Genomic DNA, 12,380 nt, shown 5'->3' on the forward strand with positions numbered 1-12,380 from the left:
CGCTCCCCTATACGCAGGCTCCTTTCGCGGGAGCTTCCGAGCCGCGCACCACTTGCCCGGCTCCCAGCGGCGACAGCTGGCCACTGCCTCTGCCGCCTGCTCCAGCCCCTGGGAGGGGGGCTGGCCTCGGGGTCCACCACCCGGCGCCACCTGTAGCCCCCCAGCCCCTGGCAGGGATGGTGGAGGTGCCGGAGCCGGCAGCCAGCTCCATCGTCTCCATCTTCACCCCGGCCCGGGCTTGGAAGACGCGGCCGCATCCTGCGCAGCGGCAGCGGCGGGCGGGGCCGTGGAGGGGGCGGGAGGCGGAGAGCCCCGGCCACCATTTAAAGCGGTAGCGGCGCGGCGCGGTTCCCCAGTGCCGTGCTGCCGCGGAGCGCGGCGGAGGCAGCCGCGGCCAGGGCGGGCGGGAGCCGCCGACTCCCTCCACCATCCGCTCCACCATCCCCCGGCGATCCCGCCCCGCCGCCCCGGCCCCTCCGGGCCGCATGAAGGCACGGGGGAGCTTGGGGCAGCGCCCGGGAGGCGGCACCGGCACCGGCACCATGGTCCGCCTGGGCAGGCTCCTGCGGCTCCTGACTCTGCTGAAGTTGCCCTGCTGCCTGATGGAGTTGCTGCTCTCGGCGGTTGCCCAGGGGCAAGAGATGTACGCGCCCCACTCCATCCGCCTGGAGGGGGACATCACCCTGGGCGGCCTCTTCCCCGTGCACGCTAAGGGCCCCCCGGGCGTGCCCTGCGGGGACATCAAGAAGGAAAACGGCATCCACAGGCTGGAGGCGATGCTCTACGCCCTGGACCAGATCAACAGCGACCCGGACCTGCTGCCTAATGTCACGCTGGGCGCTCGCATCCTGGACACCTGCTCTCGAGACACCTACGCGCTGGAGCAGTCCCTCACCTTCGTTCAGGCTCTCATCCAGAAGGACACCTCCGACGTGAGATGCACCAACGGCGAGCCGCCCGTGTTCGTCAAGCCGGAGAAAGTAGTTGGAGTGATCGGGGCGTCGGGAAGTTCAGTCTCCATTATGGTGGCCAACATCCTCCGGCTCTTCCAGGTAGGGTTGCGAAGGCGCTGGGCCGGGCGGGTGGAGGAGCGCCCAGCCTGTGCCGCGAGACTCTGCCCGCCGCTGTGAACTCCGATCATGCCCCTCCGAGTGCGTCTTTGCCACCCCTCCGGAGTGTTTTGTTTTCCTTATAGCCACCCTCTCCGTTTCAGCATCCTTCCCCGTCTCCCTTCCTCGCGGTGCATGGCACTTTCTGGATTTATCGCCCCATTTGCGAGGAGCCATCCGTGAAGGGAAAGGAGGCGAGGGAAGGGAAAGGGGAGGAAAGAAAAAAAAAAAGCAAAGGCGGTGATTGAGACGGGGTTTGCGTTAGAGGGAAATATGGCTCGGTGGAGCTGCGGGCGCAAGGCAGCGGAACGGCTGCGCGTGTGAAATTTCCGTGCTGTGTGAGGGCAAGGTGCGGGCAGCGCCGCCCCGGCCCGGGCCAGGGGACCGGGAAAGCCGGGAGGGGCTTTCCCCGGCGGCACTTGGTCGAGCCAGGGCTGCGCTGGGCAACTCCGGGCTCCTCCGGCCCCCTCGGGGTACGGAGTCCCCGCAGCCGGGGAGGCTGCAGGGGCTGGGGGCTGCGGGGGTCGCTCTGCTGGCCGGGCTCCGGCGGCACTCGTTGGCACCAGGGGGTGAGCAGAGCCGGAGGGTTAGAGAACCGTGTCGGGTGAGAGCGTGTGTGCGGGGAGAAGCGCTGCAGCGCTCGCCCATTCCGCTCCCCCCTCGGGGCGCGCGGGGAGCGTGTTCACCTCGGCGGGGACCTGCCCCCATGGCTGCACCCTCCTGCCCTCACCCCCGCCCCAAGACCGGGAGAGGGGGAATCTGCCCGTGTCCGAGCCGGGTTTGCCTGCCCGGCTCCTGGGAGGGGACACACACACAGGCACACACAGACATGGGTGTCCTCCCACCAGGGGTGGGGTAACCCTCGTCAGGGGTCCCCCCCCCGGGGAGCTGCGTGAAGCCGCGGGGTCGGCAGGGAGCCCCGGGTGATCCTCAGCGATCGGGGGTGCAGTGGCAGTGCCAGAACCGCCACCAGATGCATCGTGAGCAGCGGAGTTTCTCGCTTCCTATCCTACGCCTTCGCATGCGGAAGGTGGTGGTGGTATGTATTTTTATTTTTGTGCAGCGGGTGGAGAGATCCCCCGCTTTTCCCAGCTGGAAACTTGAGGTTTGCAGGGCAAATCCACTCTCTGCTCTCAGCAGTCGTCATTAGTCCTTATTCCCAGTCTGGCTGTTGGGGCCAGGTACGGTTGACACATGCAAGAAGAGCGATGTGCCTTCTCCCACCACTGCCCTTTGTACTGCCCAGTCAGACTCAGTCCAGTCCGTTTACCTGAAAGGACATAAAGGATCTGGTTTTGTCTTCCTTGTTCGCCTCCCTTCTTGGCAAATTAAAATGCAGCTTGTATTGCTTCTGGATTCAGCAGTGTGCTGAATCTCTAACAATTCGCGCGGCTTTAACATGCAGGTCTTCATATTGCAGTGCTGCTTCCAAGAAAGCAGCCCCGCTCGTGTGTGTGAGCAGGCTTGGCAGCACTAGGTACACTGTACTTATTTCTGTTCGAGACTCCTTGTGTTACAAACACCCCTTCCCAGGCTGCAAAACAGATGATCTCATGTTCTGCTTGAGCTGGAGCCGAGAAGCTTGGAGGGATGCAAGAGCTTGAAGGGATGTGAGTGGTGCTGAAGTTCTGCTGAAGTACAGGTTCAGCAAATGCTGATCTGCTGTAGACTTCCACCAGCCAACAGATTGAAATTAGCCGGCTGTTCTATATTGAATCTCATCCAAGAGCAAATCGTGGGCACTCTACTGAGCTCTTGTTCAGAGGGAAACCCCAGACACCAGGATACCTGCAAAATCTTTGGTGATACATTACAAATACAATAGTTTGCAGGAAGTAAGATATTTTGGCAGTTTCTGCCTGTAGAGATACTTAAATAAATCTAAACATTTTAAGGTATTGTGATTGTGCATCTGCTCAAAATTGCTTTTGAATCAAATCATTCAGAAAGCAGGAGCTAGTACAAACTGAGAGGGATTTTGCCAAATACATGTTTTACAGCTTGGTTCTGCCTTTCTCAAGCACATTTTTCCAGTTCCCTATTGCCCTCTACTCCTTCAAAACAGAGTTTAGAAAAATGTCCCAGCCAGAGAGAAATAAGAAAGAACGAACTATTTTAAGAGAAAGGAGGAGAGCTGGACCTGTTAAGCAATGAAGTACTGTTGTGTGGGGGTGGGTGAGAAGCTGTAAGTTATTGGAAAGAAAAAAACACAACTACTCAACGACAAAAAACTTGTTACTGCAAGTACTTTCTCAGTACATGAACTGTTGCAGCCAGCTTGATTCTCAGGGCTTACCATAGGTTTTACGTACCAGGGCAGTGTGGTGAGGGGTGGGTGAACGGCTCCTGGACATGTAGTTTCATGCCCAACCTGGCTTTTCCCTAACAGCTTGTAGGTGAAAATGCTTTCCATCTGTGGAAGCCTCTGCAAAGAAATCTTACTAGTGCTTACATTTCTCTGAAAGTATCTTGGAAGGGAAGCATTTGTACTCTACCTTAATGTAGGGAGGAAAAAGAAAAAAAAATATATATATATATATATATAACCCATACAGAGCACAGTGGGGTTTCATCAGCCAGCTACTGATGCTTAAGGGACTTTCTCTCCAGGCTGGCTAAGATTCAGGCTATTCATCTTCCTCTGTGTCTGAAGCTGTACTCTCTCTCCATACAGCTCACCTGTCCACAGTCTAGCATGGAGCTTTGCTTTGGGAGTATCTGGCTAATGGCAACAGGTGGATCAGCAGGGGAGAACAGCACTGAGGTCCTCTGGTTTAAATTCATCTGAGTAATTACTCTTTGAAGTCCTGTAGCAGGTTTTAAAATGTGAAGGATCTGTGTTAGACTTGTGCTTTTTCCTGTGTGATAAAAGCAGAAGTCCCTCCCCTGCCTCTAGATCTCTCTCCCCACTTGTCCCTGGATTGCACCATCAATAAAAGATGCTGGGAATAGTGAGATGGGGGATTTCTCCCAGCTGTGCACGGCTGCTGCTGGACCAAAAGGCAGCCAAGACCCCCAACTCTGCCTGCTCATGACTGAGGTTCTCATACTGATGCAGTGAAGGTGTTGGGGCTGCTGACACTGGGGCACAGTCAGAGGTGTCACTGCTCTCTCCCGGTCACATAGGATGTGTTGAGGTTTGGAGGGGGTGCTGAAATCGCCAATAAGGCCAGCATGTCTCCCAAGTTAAGGCTAAGAACCTGAAGATTTCTCTTCCAAAACAACTAATGAGAGATGCAAGAACAGGGTTTAGTGAAAGCAGGAGGCTTTACACCCAAGTTTAGTATTTGTCTCTGCCATTAACTTTGCATGGGACCTATGTGAGTTGCTTCAGTTAAAATGTTGAAGAGCATCTCAGCCATGCACTAAGATCCCATCTTGTGAAGCAGGTTGGAACCGACACCTGAGACCTACTGATGAGTGGCTGAATATTTGACTTGAAGACAGCTGGAGGGAGCTCTCTCCAGTTTGGCAATGGCTCAGGTGGTGGAAGGGGTTGAGCTGGGGGGCTCTGGCTACATGCTTTTTTTTTTTGCATGTTATTTGACTTGATGCTTTTTGGAAGCAGGGGTGCCAGTGCCTGGGCAGGAGTTTATGTGAGATAGGTGGCTCCTCCTGACCAGGTCCCTCTGCATACAAGACTTGTTCTTCTTCTGGGAGTCATTCACCATCTCTATCCTGGGCACAGAGGGATCATGAAGCCATGCTCTTCAATAGCGAGGCTGCTTGGGGCCCTGGATTAATGCAGTGGAAGGGATAATATGTGTGGTGGACCATGGAGACAGAAATGCATGAATATTCAAGGGTGTCAAATACAGTGACTTTCTCTAAATGCAGTCTTATTAAAGCGTGCCAATAAATAGTATGTGGATTGTAAACTAAATATCTGCTCTAAAAATAAAACAGAAACAATTTGGAAAGCTGTTTCCAAATGCATCAGGGAGCTCAAGGCAATATGCTTTTAGGCTGCTAGTTTTGCATTGTAAAAAAATACTGTTACTTCACAGTGTCATAGCTTTCCTTACAAATTTAACTCCATGAAATTCAGTTACTGTGCTGAAAAAAAAACCCTGCCAAATGTTTCATCTGCTTCATATTTTCTGAGAGCAGAACCATGCAATATGGGGAATATCAACACACTGATTTCTTTTTTTATGCTGGGAAACTAATTTTTAGTCTCCCTTACACTTACAGACTTCTCATTACAAGCTTTAATAATGAACTAATTACCGCTTCAGGTTTCTGTTCTCAGTGAAGGTAATTTTAAATAGTCGACCAACAATCATTCTTTCTTGTCGAAATACCTTTTTGCTTTTATCGGTGATGGTTCTTATTGCCCATGCGGGTGTGTTATCAAGTCCCTTCAGGGAATGTTTTAGAAACCGGTGTGGGATAAAGGAGTACAATGAGATTGGGAGTGTAAATTGAAACTTCCCATATATCCCTTGGGGGCTTTTGGCTATATTTCCATCTGCAGGCACCTTTGTAGTAAATGAGAAAGCGAAAGGTTGCAATCCTGCCTTCTGCTCTAGACACAATGAAACCAGTAGAAATGTGATTATTTGGAAAGAGGTACAGCTTAAGAGTGCAGCCCTGAGGTGGATGCTGCATTTTTCTTTGGAAAGTGAGGATATACATCCTCTTTGCCAAGGCAATGGCATCCACCTGCACCCATAAGATGTGGCTGGCTGCACCCATAAGCTTCAAGGTCGTCTGTAACCAGTGTTGATGGAGAGTGTGGTTCTGCCTCAGTTTCTGCCTTGAGAGAATTCATTGTGGCTCTCAACAGTCATCAGTGCCTGTTCCTTCTGGGTGTGCAGCACAGCCTTATGGAAAAAATATAAGGGCTGTAGGAGAGTTGCTTTACTGACAGTGTGATCCCGTGGTTTTGAGACATTCTTTTGTTTGTTTTTTGATCAATTTTATGCTGCTTCTCTGATCAGTTTCTGGAAACTCCTTCACTCCGCAGCAAAGACCTTTGCAACCTGATTGTTTCTCCCTCTCTCCCTTTGATTTGTTTGTTTCCCATGGGAGCATCGACTGTAAGTAAGTCCAAGGTTTCCACCCAAGCTTCTGGGTGCAGAGCCTCTTTCTGCTGAACTTTACCTAAGGAGATGGTAGTAAATGGCCACTAGAATGGACTGCAATGCCCTTGCCATTGGGTTGTTACTGGTATTTGGGGAGAAAACTAACATGCTTTAACAATATTTTTCTCTAGAAGCTAATATATTTTGAACTCATTACCAGTGTATTGCATTTTCCTCTTCCAACTTTTAATAAGAAAATAGTGGTTTTAGGAAGTGGATTAATGATTGATTTCATACAAGATTTCAGGAGAACTATACATTTTTCAGTTAGACTTACTTAGAGAATTTAACAAAAAGCAGAAAATAGGAAACAGTCAACTTTACTTCTTCGCCTCTTTTTAAAGAAAGCCCTGCTTTTGTATTTCTCAGCAAGCTTTCATTTGCATCAGCCTCTAATTATTTGTCCTTGTTATTGATGCACTTAATAGATGACAAGCTGAGCCATGCAGTAACACTGTTTTCTTGTTGAAATACTGGGCTACGTTTAAAAGACGTGGAGTCTTATCTTGCCTGTATAGATCAAAAGTAAAGGAAAATCCTTTCTTGAGGAATTAACATGTTTCCACATGGATATTAATGGAACTAAAGGATCTTAGGGCCCTTTCCAACCCTAACTATTCTATGATTCTATGGTTGAAGGTGCTACGAATATATTTTTCTGTAACATGGTGTTTTTTAGGTAAAAATTCTTTTCTTGACAAGGCAAAATCCAATATTAGCAACAATCTCACCTCTCAGTTTGTTTTCGAGTGTCTCTCTGTAGATGTTAGGTAGAAGAGACTGTGAAGAGTCCTTTTGGAGAAGGCTGGCACTGCCAAGAGAGGCATGCTCATCCATGGAGAGAGAGAAGAGGGATGATGGTGGTTATGTGAGCAGAGGATTAGTAGATAATTGGGGCTGGCATGGGGGGCAGCACAGGGGCGGTGCAGCAACCTATCAGCTTGTACGGTGGAAGCATGTATTCACCAAGTACACTTGTGCAATTCCCAATTTACTTTTTGAAATGAAATAAGGTGACCTCTTTGGAATGACAAATGGAGGGATCATTTCAAGGCATTAATTTTTATGAAAGAAATATTGATCTGGTTTTGAATCTCATAACACTAATACTGTAAAACTGCATGTACTGTATTCTGTATTTTATTCTATTAAATGAGTTTTGCTTGGAGGCATTAAAAACTATCCACCACAATACTCTGCATCATAACATCAGATGTTGTTATTTCTATTTATAGTGATACTCAAATTAATCTCAATGAATGACAATGCTGACTGTCCCAGACATAAGACCATGGTGAATTTTATTGTAATATTGAAAGATACGAAGCATGTAATTAAGGCTGTTTGGAGAGCACAGAATCCAATATAGTCAAGTCATTAGCGTGGTGGAGTGGGTATCCAGGCAGAGAGAAATCTGAAGAAAAACAAGTATTTCTAAAGCCTTTCTCATTACTGATGATTCTCAAGGTCCTGTAAAGCCCTTTTGCTGGAGGCAATGGAGGTATTCAGAATCATTACCAATTTAGTTGAGAATAAAGCGGGGTTCTATTATGGACCTCTAAAGTATGGTAGCCATGCCCTGCCCTGGGCCACTAGTCATATATGCACAGACATTATGCATTTTACCTTGCTGGGGTAACTGGATTTTGTACCAAAGCCTTTCAGTGGCACCATGCACATGTAAAGCCAGTGGCTGGAGGCAGATGGTGCACCTTGAGCATGCCAACAGTTGCTGAGACCTTTGCATTAAGGTCTTGCCCCTTCCCTGTGGGGCAAGTGCCTCCATTTGACAACATCTGACAAGTGGTGTTGCATTTCCAGAGAAACGTGGACTCCAACAGCATTGCCCAGCCTCCCTCTACTTGAGTCTATATTGTGGTAAGTGATGCTTTTGCTGTGTCATTTGGGATGTTCGGGAGAGGCATTAGCATGCTGTATGGATGCGAGTGTATTGCAAAGTATACAGCCTTTTATTTGTTGGCTGATGGGGTAATGCAGGTCAATGCCTTGCTTCTGAGTACTTTTAAATGAACCTGGCAAGTGTGCCCAAACCTCCGTGAAGTGCTCCTATTAGAGATTGCCTTTCTCCTTGTGTTGAGATCATGTGAGGTGCACAGACTACCTGCCCTCTGATTTAAATGGGAAGAGAAGGCAGACTTTGAAGACCTTTCCTTCTGAATGCTGTGAGCTGCTTGGTGTGGCACAGATAAAATCTTTTCACGTGTAAGGCACATCAAATAGCTCTATCGTTAAATGGATTGCCTAACCTGTGTGGGTGGAGGGGACAGTTAGGGAGCCGTCATAGGTTTCATTCTGATGATGGTTCAGCTCAGTGTCTACGGGTATGTTTGTGTATGTAGGTGTTTTGTACAGATACAAATATACATATACTTGCATGGTGGGAGGTTGGAACCAGATGATCGTCAAGGTCTCTTGACCATTCTATGATGATAGATTCTCGTGCTGTAGACAGAAATGACCTGTCTTTCAACATCTTTCTTGGGGATAAGGCTGGGAAGGGGAGCGCCGTCACTAGTGCTGGGCCACGGTGGGAGAGGATGGGATAGAGCAGCTTTTCCTGGCTGCTGCTGCTGTCAGTGTGCTGACAGTCATGTCACCTGCTTGTCTGGCTTTTCAATTCTGTCTGTCTTGTGTTAGTATGATGTTAGGACTCAGAAGAATCAATGATATGTGATTAGAGGAAAGATGTGTTTTAGTAATACAGAGCTCCTCAAAAGCATTAGGCAGTGCAGTCAATGGGTTGTTTTCAGGCCTAGCTGTTCCTATCCAGGGAGTGAGTGAAGAGAGGACAGGCAGAAAGTGTGATGTAAAGCAGAGGGAAGAGTGTGGAGCTTGTGGCTGGTGCAATGTAAGAGGGTGCTGGAAGGAGGATGCTCTGCAGGACCAGCTCTCCTCCTTCCACCAACAGGAGTTTCAGGTCTTCCCCTGACAGCAGCTGGGGTGGCTCCCTGTACCCCAGCATGGGCAGAGGGGATAGACAATCCGGCTGTGGTGGCTCTTCCCTTTGCAGCAGGCTACTGGCCATGTGCTTGCTGCATTGGTCTCTGCTTAAAGCCTGCTTTTATTGGTCAAAGAGAGAATCAAAGTCAGGGTGGAGGAGCTGAGAGTGGTTGCTGTTCAGAGCAATGCCCTGGTAGGGGAAGCAGGGAAGATCAACTCCAGTTATCTGCACAGCCCAGATCAGTGCCAGGAGGTGACACAGATGTCTCAGGGAGGAGACAGCCCTGTGGCATGTTACATGGTGGGGAATTGTCATGGGTGCTTATCTTAGCCCAAGGGCAATGTCTTGCTGGAGCTGCTTTACAGCTTCCAGTTCAAAAGCCAGATAATCTGGACCTGGCTTTGGTGTGGTCCCTGTGTTCCCTTGCTTGCTGTAGGTATGCCCTTAGATCTTGCTCTTACAGTTTTACAGCTGTTTTTGGCTTTTCACTTGCTGGTATAACAACTGCTGACAAAGCCAAAACCTTAAGCTGCAGTTGTGTTGAAAAATTACTCTGATCTGAGTTCTCCTCAGGTGAGTTAATACAAACCTGTATCTCCTCTTCCTTCATTAGAATTTTCACATTTCTGTGGCTGGTAACAGAATGCAGCAGTAGGCTAGTGGTGTATGTGGCACCTGTGGCTGGTGGGGTTCAGGGGTATGAGAGCAAGATAGCATCAGTCACCTTTGTTGGTGCTGCACCTCAGTGGGAGCTACGAGGCAAGCCGAGATCTCTTGACACCTTTAAACACCCCTTGCCACTGGAAATGTGAGAAAGTTGGTTATAAGATGGTTAAGGTGGGTTTTCAGGGTTGGCTGGAAAAATCATCCTTTTTGTTCATGAACAAAATTTCACTTATAGAAAGGATGGTGTGAAAGTGAATATAGATCCCTGCATATGTTTTTTTTATAGAAGCCATTTATTAAATCCCACATAAAGGCCCTAATTCTAACTGTGTAGGAAAGTGGCCATACATAAATAGGACTATAAATCCAAAGATTGCAAAGGATGGAAACATGTACTTGTCTTCGTACAATTTTCCAGTGGTTTTGGATGCACCAGCATTGGCTGATATTGGTGGGAAGGTAGCAGGCAGGAACAGGAGCTGGCTGATTGGAGTGGACAGTTTAGGGCATCCCTTTGTCCTAGTAGTGTCCCCTCAGCCTCCTACTCTTGTGCCCTTAAAAGCGCTCCCTTCCCAATTTGTGGGGCAGAGGCTGTTGGCATGGCTCCTGCTGCTGTCTCCATCAGAGGTGGTTCTCCATGCTTGGGACAAGTTGCTTATCTGAGATGGGACCCATATAACCAGTCTGGTCCTAGCAGGTGCTTGACTAAGTTCTTGCATAATCTTTTCTTATATGTGGGAGAACATTCCATAACTTCCATGAAAGACTATTTTTGTTCCCTCTTAACAGTCAGCTTTTATCTTCTTTGCTGGAAATTTTCCTGGTTTTGTTTTGACTGTACTGTCACAGCAGGCTATGAAGCTTAAATGCAATACAGGATGCAGAAGGTATCTTCCTAAAACAAGACTTCCACTCTCCCACCTGTGCTGCAAGTTAGGTATTAGAGGTTTTGAATGCTCTGTTGAGAGAGACTTATCTGCAAGATTAACATACACTCAGCTGGGACCTGTGAAACCGCATCTCTGTCTGATTCAGGCTCCAGATGTTAGCCTAAATTTCCAGCGGTCTGCGTGGGTCACTTTAAAGCCTGCCTCATCTCAGTAACAAATTTCCAATGCAGACTACCTGTGTTAAAAAACAACAACAAAAAAATCCTACAAGAAGTTTGCTTCCACAATAGCCCTTGTTCGGAGAACTGGAAATGTTCCAAATGGAGAAAATAGTAAAATACTGCTTCTCTATTCAGTATCTTTGGAGAGGACAGAGCCTTCAGCATTTTTGGAGACCTTGGTGCCAGCATTATCTCAGATGAAAATGCTCAGATTTGGTGCCTTGCAAGTTTTTCTCTGCTGCCATTTTAGAATAAAGCATTCTGGAAGCTCATCTGCAGAAGATTTTCTAATAAATTGATTATTTCATAAATATTTTAATAACAGTAATTATGCATTCATCAGAATGGAGATTTGTTTCAATGTCATTAAAATCAGCCTCATAATTATATGCATGGTATTTCTGCACACAGTACAAACTGAGTGCAATTGCTTTGTAAATGTACTGCAGCACTCAGTGAATTTACATCTTTTCAGAATTCTTGTCTCCAGCTATTGGCCTGTTCAACATACCAGGAAGAGCAGGATAGCAGGAAATTTTCTTCCATGGAATGGAGAATTTGGGCCTTAAGTGCAGCAGGCTTCTATTTCTAGCAGCAGCAACCCATGAACACTTTAATACAAGATCACAGATAAAAAAATCAAATTGTGAGATGCAGAGGTGCCAGCTGCACCACAGCTGATGTGATGATGCCAACACTGCATGGATTTCAGGAGGAGCACACTGGGAGCCCTATTTGAGCATACTGTGACAGCCACCACTGCTTACAGGGCAACCAAAATGCTTTCACGACTGACACAAATTTACTTTTGAAATAAATGTATAAATTTTTTTTTGAGATAGATCTGTACTTTTTAAACAAATTTATTTTGAGCATCTTGAGAGAAACACAGGTAAGTTAGTGCTGGAAGTTCTGTTGCCAAAGAACACCTGAGTAGACCGACTAGGCTGCTCTCTGACTAGAAGTCTGATGGCAAATTCCCTTTCCACTGTGAATGTGGCCTGTTATCCCTGGAGAACCATGTGTTTGATGGCTTCCAAGTACCTCTGCCTGATAAACACAACCTGGTAAACTTAATCAACATTTTTGTTGCCAGTAGCAATACCAGAGACTAATGTTTAGTCCCAGTAATACAAGATCCCATGTAACATACTTACTTTAAATACCCAGGGAGAGGTGTGAGAGTATATTTGCTAATTTAAAAGCAAAACGAAGATAATCTATTTTCCAGGATGAGCTCAACTGGCCATAGATGTTTGATAGACCCCTAATGCTCATCTTGAGTTGCAACAGATCTCATGTATCTCAACACTTAATTTCTATGTTAAAACAGAACCAAAGGCAATTTGATTGAATGCCAGATAATGAGCCTGTATTTTGTGTATCTCAAGGACAACACAGAGCTTAGTATTCACTGTGTTACATTCTCCATTGATTCCCTAGTC

The 12,380-nt window shown here is 47.6% G+C and overlaps 1 protein-coding gene across 9 annotated transcripts in view; it reads left to right on the plus strand.

Moving 5' to 3' along the window:
• The first annotated feature begins 444 nt into the window (after positions 1-444).
• GRM7 (glutamate metabotropic receptor 7) overlaps positions 445-12,380 on the plus strand; it is a 295,511-nt gene continuing 283,575 nt past the window's right edge. For all 9 annotated transcript variants that reach the window (XM_061354207.1, XM_061354213.1, XM_061354214.1 and 6 more), the window contains exon 1: positions 445-1,052. In XM_061354207.1, coding sequence (XP_061210191.1) covers positions 486-1,052 — 567 coding nt within the window. In that variant the 5' untranslated portion in view covers positions 445-485. The remainder of the gene's footprint in view (positions 1,053-12,380) is intronic.

This window comes from Neopsephotus bourkii, unplaced genomic scaffold (assembly GCF_033783945.1).
Source record: "Neopsephotus bourkii isolate Nb327-2 ecotype Australia unplaced genomic scaffold, CSIRO-AGI_Nbou_v1 NB_719, whole genome shotgun sequence".
Classification (NCBI taxonomy): Eukaryota; Metazoa; Chordata; class Aves; order Psittaciformes; family Psittacidae; genus Neopsephotus; species Neopsephotus bourkii.